We start from the raw sequence: 14,025 nt of genomic DNA on the forward strand, positions 1-14,025 counted from the left end.
CAAAAAAAAAAAAAAAAAAAAATTGATGCGATTGGGTGGCTTGCTCAAGCAGTGATGTCATAACCTGAAGGTCTGCTTGTTTATTGCCATAAGCCAATGAGCCAGGCAGAGAGCTGTGGGCTCGAATGTGTGTAATAAAAAGAGGATGTGTATGCTGATCTAGCAATTGCTGAAGTCAGAGAAAAAGAGCACACAGGGCTGGCTCCAGAGTGGACTTAATTAAAACTGTTTCAAGATTTTGTAGCAAATATACTGAGTAAGCCGAGTCACTTAAAATATTTATGGGCTGATTGGAAAAAGTTTCCAAGGCCATGGAAGTATCAGAGCCCCAACGTCAGCTCTCTGATTGCTAATAAACCCAGATCGAGTGATTGAATTGCGTAGTCTCCACAAGACTGCCGCTTTTCCATGTTTACCAAACCCATCAGTGAACAGTGTTAGAGCATTAGGTATGGGGGAATGAACTATTTTTGTGGGTAATGTTACCTGCGTATGAGATAAGAGATGAAGTTATCAGCAGGAATCATGTGTTCTATTTCTCTTGTATAATCAGAGAAAACTATTTGCAGATCTGTCGGTAAGTACAATACTGATTTGCACTGCTTTTTGCTTAAAGGAATGCTGATGACATCAGGGTCATAACCTAGCAACTGATTGCATAATTTGCAGCCTGAATAGATGAATATACGGAGATAGTGTTTTAGTCCTGGTATGTGAGCAAAAAACCCATTCTAGAAAGCATAGCCCTGGGGTCATCTGTCCTATTAACCCTGTAGGGGGTTTGGTGGGAAGAATAAACAACTGAATTGAATACCATGGATCAATGCGATCTAGCTGCCTCTGATGAGAGATGGTGTGCTCTATTTTCTCAGTTTCCCTTTTTTTCTGCAGGGGTTAAATATCTGGGAGAATCCAGGGCTGGATTGCCCTTTAAGATAGAAAACAGATTTTGTAGTTAATCAGTAGGAATCCTCAAAGTGGAGTGGAGCTAGGTAATATCACCCAATAATTTCTGATAATCATTTAAGGCATGTAAGTTGCTAGTATTTAATTTAACCTTTTGAGGTCTTACTGACCAGGAAGTTAGTATGTACCCAAGATATTTCCAAGGAGAGGACATTTGTACTTTCTTAAGTGCAATGATTTAACCTCTTAGCTCTGAGTTCTTTATGACAGAGGAATATAAATTTAAAAGTATTGGCTCTGTTCGGGCTGCTAGTAGAGAATATCATGAATATCATCCATAAAATGAATAATCTTGCAATCAGGAAATTCTTTTCTACTAGGGAGCAAAGCTTGGTTTACATGATACTGACACATGGTAGGACTGTTTAGCATTCCTTGAGGAAGCACTTTCCAGTGAAATTGACAAGCTGGCTTTTCATTATTGATAGCTAGTATTGTAAATGCAAATTTTTATCTGTCCTGTTCTGCTAGAGGAATTGATAAAAATCTTTTAAGTCAATAATGATTATAGGCCAATCTTGAGGAATCGCCATAGGGGTTGAGTGGCCCTGTTGAAGGGGTCCCATAGGCTGTAAATTAGTATTAATGGCATGTAAGTCATGCAAAAGTTTTCATTTCCCAGACTTTTTGGGAATGACAAAAATGGGCCAATTCCAAGGGCTGTTCGTAGAATATTATCCATAAAATGAATAACCTTGTAATCAGGAAGTTTTTTTTGTTTGTTTGTTTTTTTCTGGAGTAAAGTTTGCTTTAATTGCTCCTTAACTAAGGGCCGTTTGTAATTTCTCACCTTTTAGAGGTTACTGTTTTCCTTAAATTGGATTTGGAGAGTCACCTTAGGGGTAAGAGAGAGGTAACAGTGGCCATTATCAGAAGAGGTTTTTCAAATTCTGAAATTTTACTTAAATCTTAGCATAGAATTATAATTTGGGATGTCTCTCGCCTACAAGGAGCACATGAAATTTTGCCATGGGCTGCCTGCAGAGCTGGAGAGCTGAGCAGGTGGGTCCTGGGGTGGCAGCTGCCTAGGGCTTGCAAAGGTGCTGCTGTTTCTTGTGCTGCTTTTCGCCTTTGACACTTCCTACCCTTGCTGCCAGGTGGCTGTTGCCTGCTGGGCCGACTTTCCCGCGTGCGCTTCCTGCCTCTCCCTAACAGGCTAACTTCGGAGTGCTGGGCCTGGCTCTTTGTTGCCGCTGCCCCCGTGTGGACAGAATTCCCAGGAGCACTTGCTGGCTCTGGTTTCGCGAACTTCCTTGCTGCTGAGCCTCTCCTTCTGCTTACTCCTCGCTTGACCACCTGGCTTTAGCCTCTAATGCTTTTTTTTTTTTTTTTTTTTAACAACTCTTTAGGTACCTGATTGCCTTGCTGATTTTGCATTTCTGGGCAGGCTAAGAGCTCCCCTTTTAATGCTGCCTGCTTAAGACAGGGTTTCATAGCTTTTTTTTTTCTTTTTCTTATCTATTGGAGGAGGTGGCTCAGGCACAACCTCTGTTTCCTCTTTGTTATTTTGGCCCGGTGATATCAGGGCTGAGGGAAGAAGAGGCGATAAGATGGGTGACACTTCTTCCTCCTTCCCCTTTTTAGGCTCTTCCGTGTATAACAGAACCAGGGCTGCTCTAATTAAACCCCACAGCGTTAAAAGCTGTTCCTGGGACGCTTTGCCTTTGTGCATAATGTTGTTTAAGATTTGTCCCCACTTCTTCCCAGACATTTAGTGGTCCTTCTGGGAACCATGGATTAAGTGAGACAACAGTTTGCATTAGGTCTCTTAATTGAGCCTGCAAAACTGATGCTCTCCTAGCCTTAAGTAACTGTTTCAACACTTTTATATACTGTCTCTGTTTAACTGATAACTGTTGTCCCATGATGAAATCTCAGCCTGAACAATCCCCCACCAAACTTGGTAATCCCAAGCGGCACCAATGACTCACTGTTTTTTTTTTTTTTTTTGAGACGGAGTCTCGCTCTGTTGCCCAGGCTGGAGCGCGGTGGCCGGATCTCAGCTCACTGCAAGCTCCGCCTCCCGGGTTCACGCCATTCTCCTGCCTCAGCCTCCTGAGTAGCTGGGACTACAGGTGCCTGCCACCTCGCCCGGCTGGTTTTTTTTTCTGTATTTATTTTTAGTAGAGACGGGGTTTCACCGTGTTAGCCAGGATGGTCTCGATCTCCTGACCTCGTGATCTGCCCGCCTCGGCCTCCCAAAGTGCTGGGATTACAGGCTTGAGCCACCGCGCCCAGCCAACTCACTGTTTTACTGACTTGACCACGCCGTCCTCTCCACTTTCATTTCTGGGAGTCCGTCACGCTCCCTTTGCAGCAATCCCCACACAGGGCAACAAACCCAACAACGGATGAATAAAGTACACTGACACACACATATTCTGCTTTGCCAGTCCAGCTGAGCATACAGGCTGCTTACAGACTCCAAGCAGAGTGCTGTAAACAGTTGCAACTGCGTCCTTGATCAGTCAGCAAGACTTGCATTTATTCAGTAAATTGACAAAGGTCGTGGGTAAACACCACTAAAGGGTAATTGACATTGTGGACCTCCTAAGTAGAAAGGAGTTAAGCACCCATGGTAAATCAAAGGCTAGTCTTAGGACTGCATGAATAAACAAGGTAGTTAGATAAACTCCCCACATTACTTTGTTTCTACTTTAATTTACTTAACTAAGGGGACAAGGCTGCCTTCAGCCAAGTTTATTACTGGAGCTTATGCATCTCCCCAGACCTTCCAAAAGATTTGCATCTTACAATTTTCCCCACTATCCTGACTGAATCCCCACAGGCATGCATTAAACTCTTTCTCTATTGCAATCCCCTGTCTTGATAAATTGGGCTCTATCTGGGCAGTAGGCAAGAACCCATTGGTTGGTTACAAAGCTTATAAATTTGGAAAGGAGAGCTTTATTTTTCATAAAAGCTTGCAGCTGGCAGGGTGACCATTCTGACACTGGGAAGGATAGCCTCTGGCCAGGAGCTAGAAACAAATACTTTGAGGGAGGGGCAAAGGGAACAGTAGTCTATGCTGAACAGAGTGGCCAGCAATAGGAATCATGAATATTTACCAAAGGAGAAATGTGCACATATGCAATGGAGCTTCATGCCCCTTCATGAGTCACATGTAGACTAGCCAGAGCTACTCCATGGTCAGTGGTCTCTTATCAAGAAGGAATGCTGGTCAGTTGTGTCAAAACCACAAAAGGGAGATGCAGCATCCCTTAAACTCAGAGGGTTTTCAAAATTACTCTGGGGTCCCCATGGGAAAGAGAGGGTCCATTTATTTGGTTGGGGGGCTTAGGATTTCATTTTCGTTTTTCAAAATAGGGTTGAAGGTAAATACTTGAAGTTGTAATCCAAGGTCAGGAAAACAGAATCAAGAGGTCACAATCCTTCTCTGATGATGGCTCAGAAAGCTGGAAGACACTCAACATTGAATCGTGGGGCTCCATGCCATGCTTGCTAGAAGAAACAGCCACCATAAGTCCATCTTTCAGATCTCAGGTGAACAGGTATGCAAGTCATAGAATTAAATTTATTTCAGCCGGGTGCAGTGGCTCACTGTTGTAATCCCAGCACTTTGGGAGGCTGAGGCAGGCAGATCACTTGAGGTCAGGACTCTGAGACCAGCTTGGCCAACATGCTGAAACTCCCATCTCTACTAAAAATATAATGATAGCCATACAGGGTGGTGGGTGCCTGTAATTGCAGCTACTTGCCACTTTGGAGGCCGAGGTGAGAGAATCGCTAGAACTCAGGAGGCGGAGGTTGCAGTGAGCCAAGGTTGCACCACTACACTCCAGCCTGGGCTACTAAGTGAGACCCTGTCTCTAAATAAATAAATTCATATGTACAACCCTAGCTGCAAGGGAGTCTGGGAAGGTATTTTTAGCCCCTCAACCCTTCCATCTAGAAAAAGTGTGGAATAGAGCAAGCCAGTCCACAGATACGTAGCACAGTGGCTTAGGAGTTTTATTATTTTATGTGTGTTTATTTTCTGGCATGAGTACTTGGGTTGTTCGTGGTGGGCACTGGCAAAGAAACACTGAATAATTGCTGCTTGAGAAAGGAAATGTCAAATTGCAAAAGCTTCTCTTTGAGTCAGCCTGAACCTTTTCAATGTTTTTGTTTTGTTACTGATTTAGAGAAGTCTTTATAACCAGATCAACATGTTACTGCTTCTGTGGGTCAGCTACTAGAACTGGCACATTGTTTCCCATTCCGTTGCAATGCTATTCACTGTCATGGGATTTTACTTCTCATGGGGCAGGAATCTTAAAAGTATGGCCTATAAGAGTAGCCTGCAACAAACATCAGCTATCCTGTCAAGACAGTGAAAGCTGTATGTTTACATAAACCAAAGACTTAACTGCACCCCGGTCAGTCTTTATTCACACATTTGAGCATGTTACGGATTTGGAAGTTGTGGAGAGGTATGTAAGCTGGTGTATATTCCTTGGCAGCCTAGGTTATAATCTTACCTATTCCTTATACCATTTTACAGGTGAAGGAATTAAAGCATCAGGCATTTAAACTTGCCCAGGTCATACAGTAAAAAGTGACACAGTAGGGACTTGAATAAAGACTGACTCTAGAGACCCTTGATACCCAAAGAGTAATCCATAGAGCAGTAGTATTGTAGCACCTGGAGCTTGTTAGAAATGTAGATGCTCAGGCTCTTTCCCAGACTGTTTAAATCAGAACCTGAATCTTAACAAGATCCTCAGGTGAGTCTTGGCATGTTAAATTTTGAGAAAGACTGCTCTTAACTTCTCTAATTGAGATTTCCTGACCACCAGTGACTTCCTCAGGTAGGTAGGAACCCCAGAACTTCAGTTCCGTCAGCAATTTGAGGACACCTTGGCATCAGGTAGTCCCCCAGTCTTCCTAGGGAAGAAAGCATGTATATATATGTTTTTTGCCTTTACATAGTCTTTCAGTGCATGCATTATTGTGACATGTGGGAGGCAGGAGTTTTCAAATCTGTTCTTCGAGCAACAAATTATGGTCTTAACACACATGGTGTAACTGAGGTGCAAGATGAGCTCTGTGAGCATTTCCTGTTCTGCACAGCAGTAAAGGTAATAAGCAGTAAAACTGCAGCTTTTACTGCCTTCCCACTAAAGGAAACCAAAGAAATCAATGGTGTGTAAAGAACTCTGAGAAAAGGTTCACAAAGAGAATCTGTCTTTTCACTCTTTCATGTTGGGGAGAAAACAACACAAAGAATCAGTACCTAGCAATTTCAAGATGTTTTTTTGATTATCTTAACATGTCGTCTTTCTGACCCCAACCAAAGACAGCATTATGGTCACTGTATTAAGGGCCGAGACAGAATTTAACATAGAAGTAAGGTCATTCTTGTCGTTCAAAATGATCTGTGTTGGTAAGGACTTTAAAGAGTTAGTTCACTGTATTTTTTTTTTTTTTTTTTTTTTTGTAGTTTTAACATCTACTAATAAGACTTAAGTTGGTAGACACTGAAGAATGAGGAGACAAAAGGCTCCTGTGACAATAAAAATAAACTATCTCTCCATCTGTGAAATGAGGAAGCAGAACTAGATTTCCATGCTTCCTTCCCATTTTAACATTTTATGGTTCTATATAATAAACAAGGGTAAGTATAAAAGTAACTAACATTTAATAAGCACTTCCAGATGGTCCAATTTCGTCTTTACAAGAACCTCTGGGCTGGGTGCAGTGGCTCACACCTGTAATCCCAGCACTTTGGGATACCAAACAGGGGTGGATCACCTGAGGTCAGGAGTTCAAGACCAGCCTGGCCAACATGGCAAAACCCCATCTCTACTAAAAATACAAAAAAATTAGCCATGCATGGTGGCAGGCGCCTATAATCCCAGTTATTCGGGAGGCTGATACAGGAGAATCACTTGAACCCAGAAGGCAGAGGTTACACTGAGCCAAGATCACGCCATTGCACTCCAGTCTGGGCAACAAGAGTAAAACTCCATTTCCAAAAAAAAGAACCTCTGAGTACTGTAACCAATCTTATTTTATAGGCCGAGAAACTGGGCACAGAGATATCAGTAACCCACCCAAGGTTATGTTCTAAGAGGTGAAGCTAATTCACACCTGCAACATGGCTCCAGAGCCATGCCCTTATGCACTGCTCAGCTGCCTCCCTGCCTATAGCAAATGCATCTCTCGCTTCTCAGCTCCTGTTACTGGTGCAGTGGAAGTACCACAAACAGGAATGAGGCATTTCACACAGTGAGCATATTATTTTGATAAATATTCACAACATCCAATAATCTCTAAAGCAGTTCTCAATCCTAGCTGCACTTTACAAGTCAGCTGGGGAGCTTTAAGCAGTGCTAATTCCTGGGTCTCACACTCAGATTCTCATGTAGTCAGTGTGGCAAATTGTCTAGCCATCAGGATTTTAAGAAATATGTATGTTTTTCTTTGGTGATTTAAATGTGTAGACCTGGTTGAGAAGGACTCTAAATTTTCTGGGAATGGGGTTGTTCTAGGGGCAAGTTCCACCCACAAAGGGTCAGGTATTGACTTTTTTTTTTTTTTTTTTTTTGAGACAGAGTTTTGCTCTTGTTGCCCAGGCTGGAGTGCAGTGGCACAGTCTTGGTTCACTGCAACCTCTGCCTCGCAGTTCAAGTGATTCTCCTGCCTCAGGGTCCCAAGTAGCTGGGATTAGAGGCATGTGCCACCACCACACCCGGCTAATTTTTTGTATTTAGTAGAAACAGGTTTCACGATGTCAGTCAAGCTGGTCTTGAACTCCTGACCTCATGTGATCTACCTGCCTTGGCCTCCCAAAGTGCTAGGATTACAGGCGTGAGGCACTACGCCCAGCCAGGTATTGAATTTATGTGTCAATCATTGATACATTAACTCAAGGTTTTAAATTCTGCTGCCTATAAAAAGTGCATTCACTTATGCTTGTCAATACCATCTGTAGTTTTACATTATAAACTGCCTATAAAAGGTCAGAGCCAGTGTCTTATGTATATCCCCAGAGCCTAATTTAACATCCGTAAACATCTGTTTACTTCCAACTGGAAAATAATGATTAAATCACATCCCTCTCACAATGACAGAATCTTAACAGAACACTCACTTAAATCCACTTACTGGTTGTTGGTGAACTGAAAACTTAATTGCTGGTTTTTGAGATAACAAAGGTAGCACATTCTGACCCTGTAGTTTCTTGAGATTTTTGGCACATGTTCTAGAAGGCTGAAGAGTAAGAAATTTATCTGACCTCTTCTAGCGTGGAACTGTTTCCATGACCCCAGCACAGGCAGCATAACTGGGAGATGGCTACAGGGCAAGAGAAGATTGAGGCACTTATGCTTTGCTGACTGCTACAAAAATTGCACTTGACCCCTTGATTCCCTCAACTCTGGTGTAATCATCAACCATTACTGGTTAGTTTTGCCCTTTGTGGTGTCTGGTCCACCCTTGCACTGGACCACATCAGTTTCCTTCCTCTGGCTTGTGTTTTACAGTTCATTTACCCTGAGTCAAGAGGATTTCGCTATGAATCCCCTCATGATTTTCCTCCTAGATGAGGTCTGTTGGTAGCACCTCCATAGACCTGGCCTCAGCTCCACTAGGACAGCTCTCCCACCTTCCAACAGCTGGATGAGATGCCTTTTGGAGCTGGCCAAACCGGTTTAAGGTACAGGAGAGAAAAAGCACTTATTGGCTACTAACTGTAATCAGAAACTACGGGAAGAACAGATGCCCACTAGCCTGCAATAACCACTCTTTTGAAATCATTCTGAAGTTAATTTTCTTCCTCTTTGACCCTCGCCTTTTCCTCATTCCAAGTGGTCGGACCCTGTCCTTTGGTCGTGAGGAACTGCCTGTAATCACTTACTTTATGCTACCCAAGTTGATCAAACAACTCTTCCACATTTCTGTTTTCGTAGCCCTGTGGATGTACTTATGTGGAACTCAACCACTGACCATCTCTTTCCCTCCTTGAAAACAAGTCTTTCAATCCCAGTTTGTCTTCCCACATTGTCCTTTTGTGGGATAGTGTACTAGAGACCAGTTTCTCATTAAGATGTTTATTTAGAGTAGAAGGCTTGATCTTATCCTTACTTCCCTGGTTTGGACAATTTTTTTAGAGACAGGATCTCACTCTGTTGCCCAGGCCAGAGTGCAGTGGCACGATCATAGCTCACTGCAGCTTCAAACTCCTAGGCTCAAGTGATCTTCCCACCACAGCCTCCCGAGTAGCAAGGACTACAGGTGTACACCACCATACCTGGCTAATTTTTAAATTTCTTGCAGAGATGGGGGTCATGCCATGTTGTCCAAGCTGGTCTCAACTTGTGGTCTCAAGGAACCTCAGCCCTCCCTGAGTACTGGGATTACAGGCATGAACCACCACAGCTGGCAGTCTGGACAATCTTTAAAGCATTCCCCATTTATGTCAACACCACATGCTAGAATATTCTCAGCCACCAGGGAAAAGCATAAACCATGACTATGCATGACACACTGAATTTGCAGCAACTAATTTGCAACCAATAATGAAGTATCAATGTTTGCAATGATTCCTCTGTGAATCCAAATAGATCCAAGGATAACCCTGTAATAATACCACAATCGCTGGTAGATGTTCCTGCATTTTTTGAGAGGGAGGGGAAGTGTTGGAATCACAGGCACTATGACTGGATGGGCCGTGACTTACAGTCTGTGTCATTTATGCCATAGCCTTAGTCAAACCACAGCTACTGATAGGCTCTATGAGGTTATGATGATTACATATTATTGTAGTGATTTAATCTGGGTATATCCAGTATGTGAACTGAGACTAAAAAGGTTCACAGCCACCGGCCCAAATCATTAAGAAGTGCCAATCACATATTTCTTTGGGTGGTAACACTTGTTTGATCTTCAAAGAACCAAGAGGGCCAAAATTTTATGTAATGCCAAGTATAGTAGAAAGCTATTGCCTAATATATTGGACATTTATTCAGGCCAGGGCACACTATATTGTCTAGGCATTATATATATGTAATATATTATTTTCTTGTATTAGGTTGTGATAATCCAGCTAGAGAAGTTTCATAAAACTCAAATCTAAAATCTTTTGCTGAAGAAAATATTTTCTGACTAGTTGATTCTGCCAAACCAGTCCTGGTAATATGACACATGTCACAGCTAGCCTGCTCCCACATCCAAAACGTGTTCTAAGAAGGAAGCAGCTTAGCCATCAGAACTTTAATGCCAGGTTATCATTGCTAAGTAATTCCCTATCCTTACAAGGACAGGCAGTGAAGTGGTACACTGAATCCAAAGACAACTCCCAATTTGTAGGTTGTTAAGTACCTGTAGGTTTCTTTTAATCATAAAGAAGGAAAATTAAAGACTTGAGGATCAACTAAACAGTGAAAAGAGAAAAAACCCTCAGTCCCATTGCTTTGGCATTAATACCACAAATAAAAACACTGAACTTTGGTTTGATGAAATAGACAAATCAGGTTGTCATTTATAATTTTAGAGTTTGCTTCACAGATACAATGCTGTGTTACGAAACAATGAACACTTTTATAAAAAATTTATTTCACACTTTTATACAAATATCCACAGGTAATTTCTAATCATGAAATAATTTTACAATGCTAGTTAGTATAAAAATGTATCAAATGCAAACAGACCAGTGACTTGACTTGAGATGACATTTTAACAACTATAAATTTAAACACCATAACATCTTTGTTTCTTTGTTGAACCACCCTCCCAACACCCTTTTGGGACTTTTTTTTTTAATAACACAGGTCTAAAACTGTCAAAGTAACAGCTCCTTAGCAGTCTTAGGGACACAAGTTCCCCATGCAAGAAACTGAGACTTTAAACACTGTTATAATCTGTTTTACAGAAATTTTTGTAAACAAAATATATTTTTTGAATAAGAATTCCAAAGTATAACCAAAACAACGTCCTTAGTTTCTTAAGGTTTAAGATTTCTGAAAAGAAAAAAGCCCCCCAAAACAACAGTGGCACTACAACTGTGTTCTGTTCTTTCAAAAGACAGACACTGTTTATACTATATCCAAAACAAATTAGCACCTGTTTGCTGTTGCTCCCCATATAACTTAACATTGTGAAGCATGGTAATTAAAAAAAAAAATCAGGTTTCATATCTATTCTATCTCTATTGAATGTATAGAATGATAATTCCACCCCTGCCATTTTACAATTAAAACACAATTCAAAGTTCTGGTTAAATTAGTCCCAAAGTAATTTTGGGAATACAGATAGGGGAGGAAACAAAACAAAAAATGGAATATCGACTCACTGATTAAATGGTTCCAATAACATTTAACAGTGTAAAAGCCACGATGCTCTGACTGGAATCACTGTTTTGGTAGCAGATTCAGTAGTCTTATACTGGATCGGTTTGGATCCACCATAGGCATTCACCATTTCAAGTCCTGAACATACAGTATTTGCAGCAGTGAGTAAACTGCACTAGAGTTCAGTGAATAAACCCATTTTCTCCAAGAATTCCTGAATGTTACGGTATGAAATCCAGAAACATTACGCAGGCTTCTAAACTAAAACATATCCAATGCCTGAAATAATTAAACATCTTTACAGTTATAATTCTATTTCTTAAACCTTTTGGGTTGTGGGGTGGAGGTTGTCATGAAGGAGAGGTTATAATTTATAGATACGTTATTAAAATAACTCTGGTACATTTATAAAGATTTTCTTTTTGTAGTAAATAATTTAGGTCAACGCGATGACCTCCCATACTCTAATGCTGATTGATTAAACCAACCTGAAGGGTAACTGGAGACTCTTTGGCCTGTTAGTCAGTAACAAAATGGTTTGTAAAGAAAAGAAAAAATAAATACCATATACAAATAAGTATAACTAGCATTCAAGTCTGTTGCACCTGTGTGTTTTAGTGAACGGGAGAATGAAACCTGTATGCATTTGACGTGAGCAGGTATTCACACAGCTAGGAAATGGGAAAAGATGGCAGGATGGCAACATCACCTTCTATTGCACATTTAGTTTAAGACTGCACTTTCCATTGAAACACAACTACCCCAATGGCATAGTCTTGTGATGTGTGACAGCTAACGTGATGGATGTCTGCGCAACAGTCCCGAGGTTAGGACGGCCACACTGTTAGTGTAGCTGAGGAGGCACCTACACTCACCTGCACTATCGGGAGGATGTCACCCAAGTGCAACCGGGCAGACCCTTCCCCAACACATGTAAGTCAGCCATGCCAAAAACAAAGGCAACCCAGAAAGTTAAGGCAATTAAAGAAAAATCCATTTCAACAGTTTTAAATTTGGCTGTGCAAAACAGGAGCCTTAGGCTACGTAACAATATCCACAGTTAAAACTGTAGGTTCGTACTGTGTGTAGTCACTCTGAAATCAGTCCTCAGGGATTGAGCAGGCTTTTAAATCCAAATTGAATTTCTGAGTTGGAAAAAGCAGTTTGGGTACTGTGAAGCTTTTTTTTTTTTTAGGCCCCCCCCTATGAGTAGCTTTCATTTTCGTTCCACTTTGTGATCCACTGTTTTTTTTCAAGGTTATCAATATACTTTTCATCTTTGATCTCTCGCTCTTCTTTCCGGATCCTTACAGCATGGTATCGGGGAACACTGTCATCGTACCTAGAGCGTTTGAAGAATCCACACTGGAGAAGAGGGAAAGAGAAAGAGAAACCAATTAATCTCACAAAGAAGCAAGTGCAGTAAATGGGAATGTCTAAGCTTTCTGTTCAGCTATGTCTACCTCTGGACTACGGGGAAAAAGACATGGTTTTCTTTTAAGAAAGAACTAAGAGGTTGAAATGAAAGAACAGCCAGGGGGATCAACGGAAGAGAACAGCTGTAAAACTGGAAGAAAAGTCCAATTTCATCTTCTCTTTACATTTTATAACAAATGTAGGCTACCTCTTTACTAACAATTTAAGACTTTATGAAAACAGTGCTTCCATATTTTAAAATAATCACTATATGTAAAAGATCTAATTATCAGATTAGAATATCATTTTAAGAATAATTTTTAAAAGGCATAAACCAAAGATTATTTCATGCCCCCTCCCACTAATAAAATGCAAATCATGTCACAAGTATTTTACTAATTACTATTTGAATATGCTGGAGTTCCAACAGGTCAATTTAATCTTTTTCTCTCCTCTGAGGCTCTAGTACACGTATCACTCCTCTCATTAGCTAGGATGTAATTTATGTTGCCTGGATTTGCTGTTGTGCTTCTAATTAAGCTATTTCATTAATAAATCACATAGTAACTGTTTCCTGCAATAAAAATCATGCTGCATAGGACTTGAGAAGTGTATCACTACACTGAATTTCAGAGCAGTCCCTAATTTTTCGTCTTTAAATTGTTAATGTGTATATGTGTATATATATATCATTTAAATATTCAATCTGATCCAAAGTATATTTTACTGAGAATATATCTGAAAAAAATTGAGATTAAATTTTTAATGAAATATATTACTTTTCATGAAGTGAAAACATTTAATGAAATATATTTACTTTTAAAAAAGGTGTGTGACTAAAATGCAGTTTTGAAGAATGAGAAATAGTTATTAATAGAATGGTTGATTAATGTGTTTATTGTGTGACATCAACAGTAACAGGACTTTTACGCTGAATGATGTTATAAAAATGCCATGGAGCAAGATAAAATTATATGCATAGTTATCACTAAATCAATAGGCAAAATGAACCAAATGTTTTGTTCCAGGTCATTTCTACATGGATTGATTTATTATTCTGTGCAAAAAAAAAAAAAAAGCCAAAGTACCTATCTGTTACAAAATATGACTGCTGCCTACCCCATTTAAACAGAGGGAAATTAAAGGTGATATGTAAAGCTGAAATGGCAATGTTGTGATTCACTGTGATAGTGCAATGGAAAGGATTACAGGAGTAATTCTGTCCTATAAAATTTTGTGTAAAATTTTATACACAAAAATTTTACAGTTTTGTGTATAAGAACTAAACAACAGAACATCTCAGATTTATGCCCACATAAACGGTGAAAGAAATCACCAGCAATTCCTATTT

The 14,025-nt window shown here is 40.4% G+C and overlaps 1 protein-coding gene across 2 annotated transcripts in view; it reads right to left on the minus strand.

The window, feature by feature from the left end:
* Window positions 1-10,420: 10,420 nt before the first annotated feature.
* Window positions 10,421-14,025, minus strand: part of ITGA6 (integrin subunit alpha 6) — a 79,268-nt gene continuing 75,663 nt past the window's right edge. For both annotated transcript variants that reach the window (XM_017862362.1, XM_017862363.1), the window contains one exon: window positions 10,421-12,623. In XM_017862362.1, coding sequence (XP_017717851.1) covers window positions 12,462-12,623 — 162 coding nt within the window. In that variant the 3' untranslated portion in view covers window positions 10,421-12,461. The remainder of the gene's footprint in view (window positions 12,624-14,025) is intronic.

This window comes from Rhinopithecus bieti, unplaced genomic scaffold, assembly GCF_001698545.2.
Source record: "Rhinopithecus bieti isolate Rb0 unplaced genomic scaffold, ASM169854v2 scaffold_63316, whole genome shotgun sequence".
NCBI lineage: Eukaryota > Metazoa > Chordata > Mammalia > Primates > Cercopithecidae > Rhinopithecus > Rhinopithecus bieti.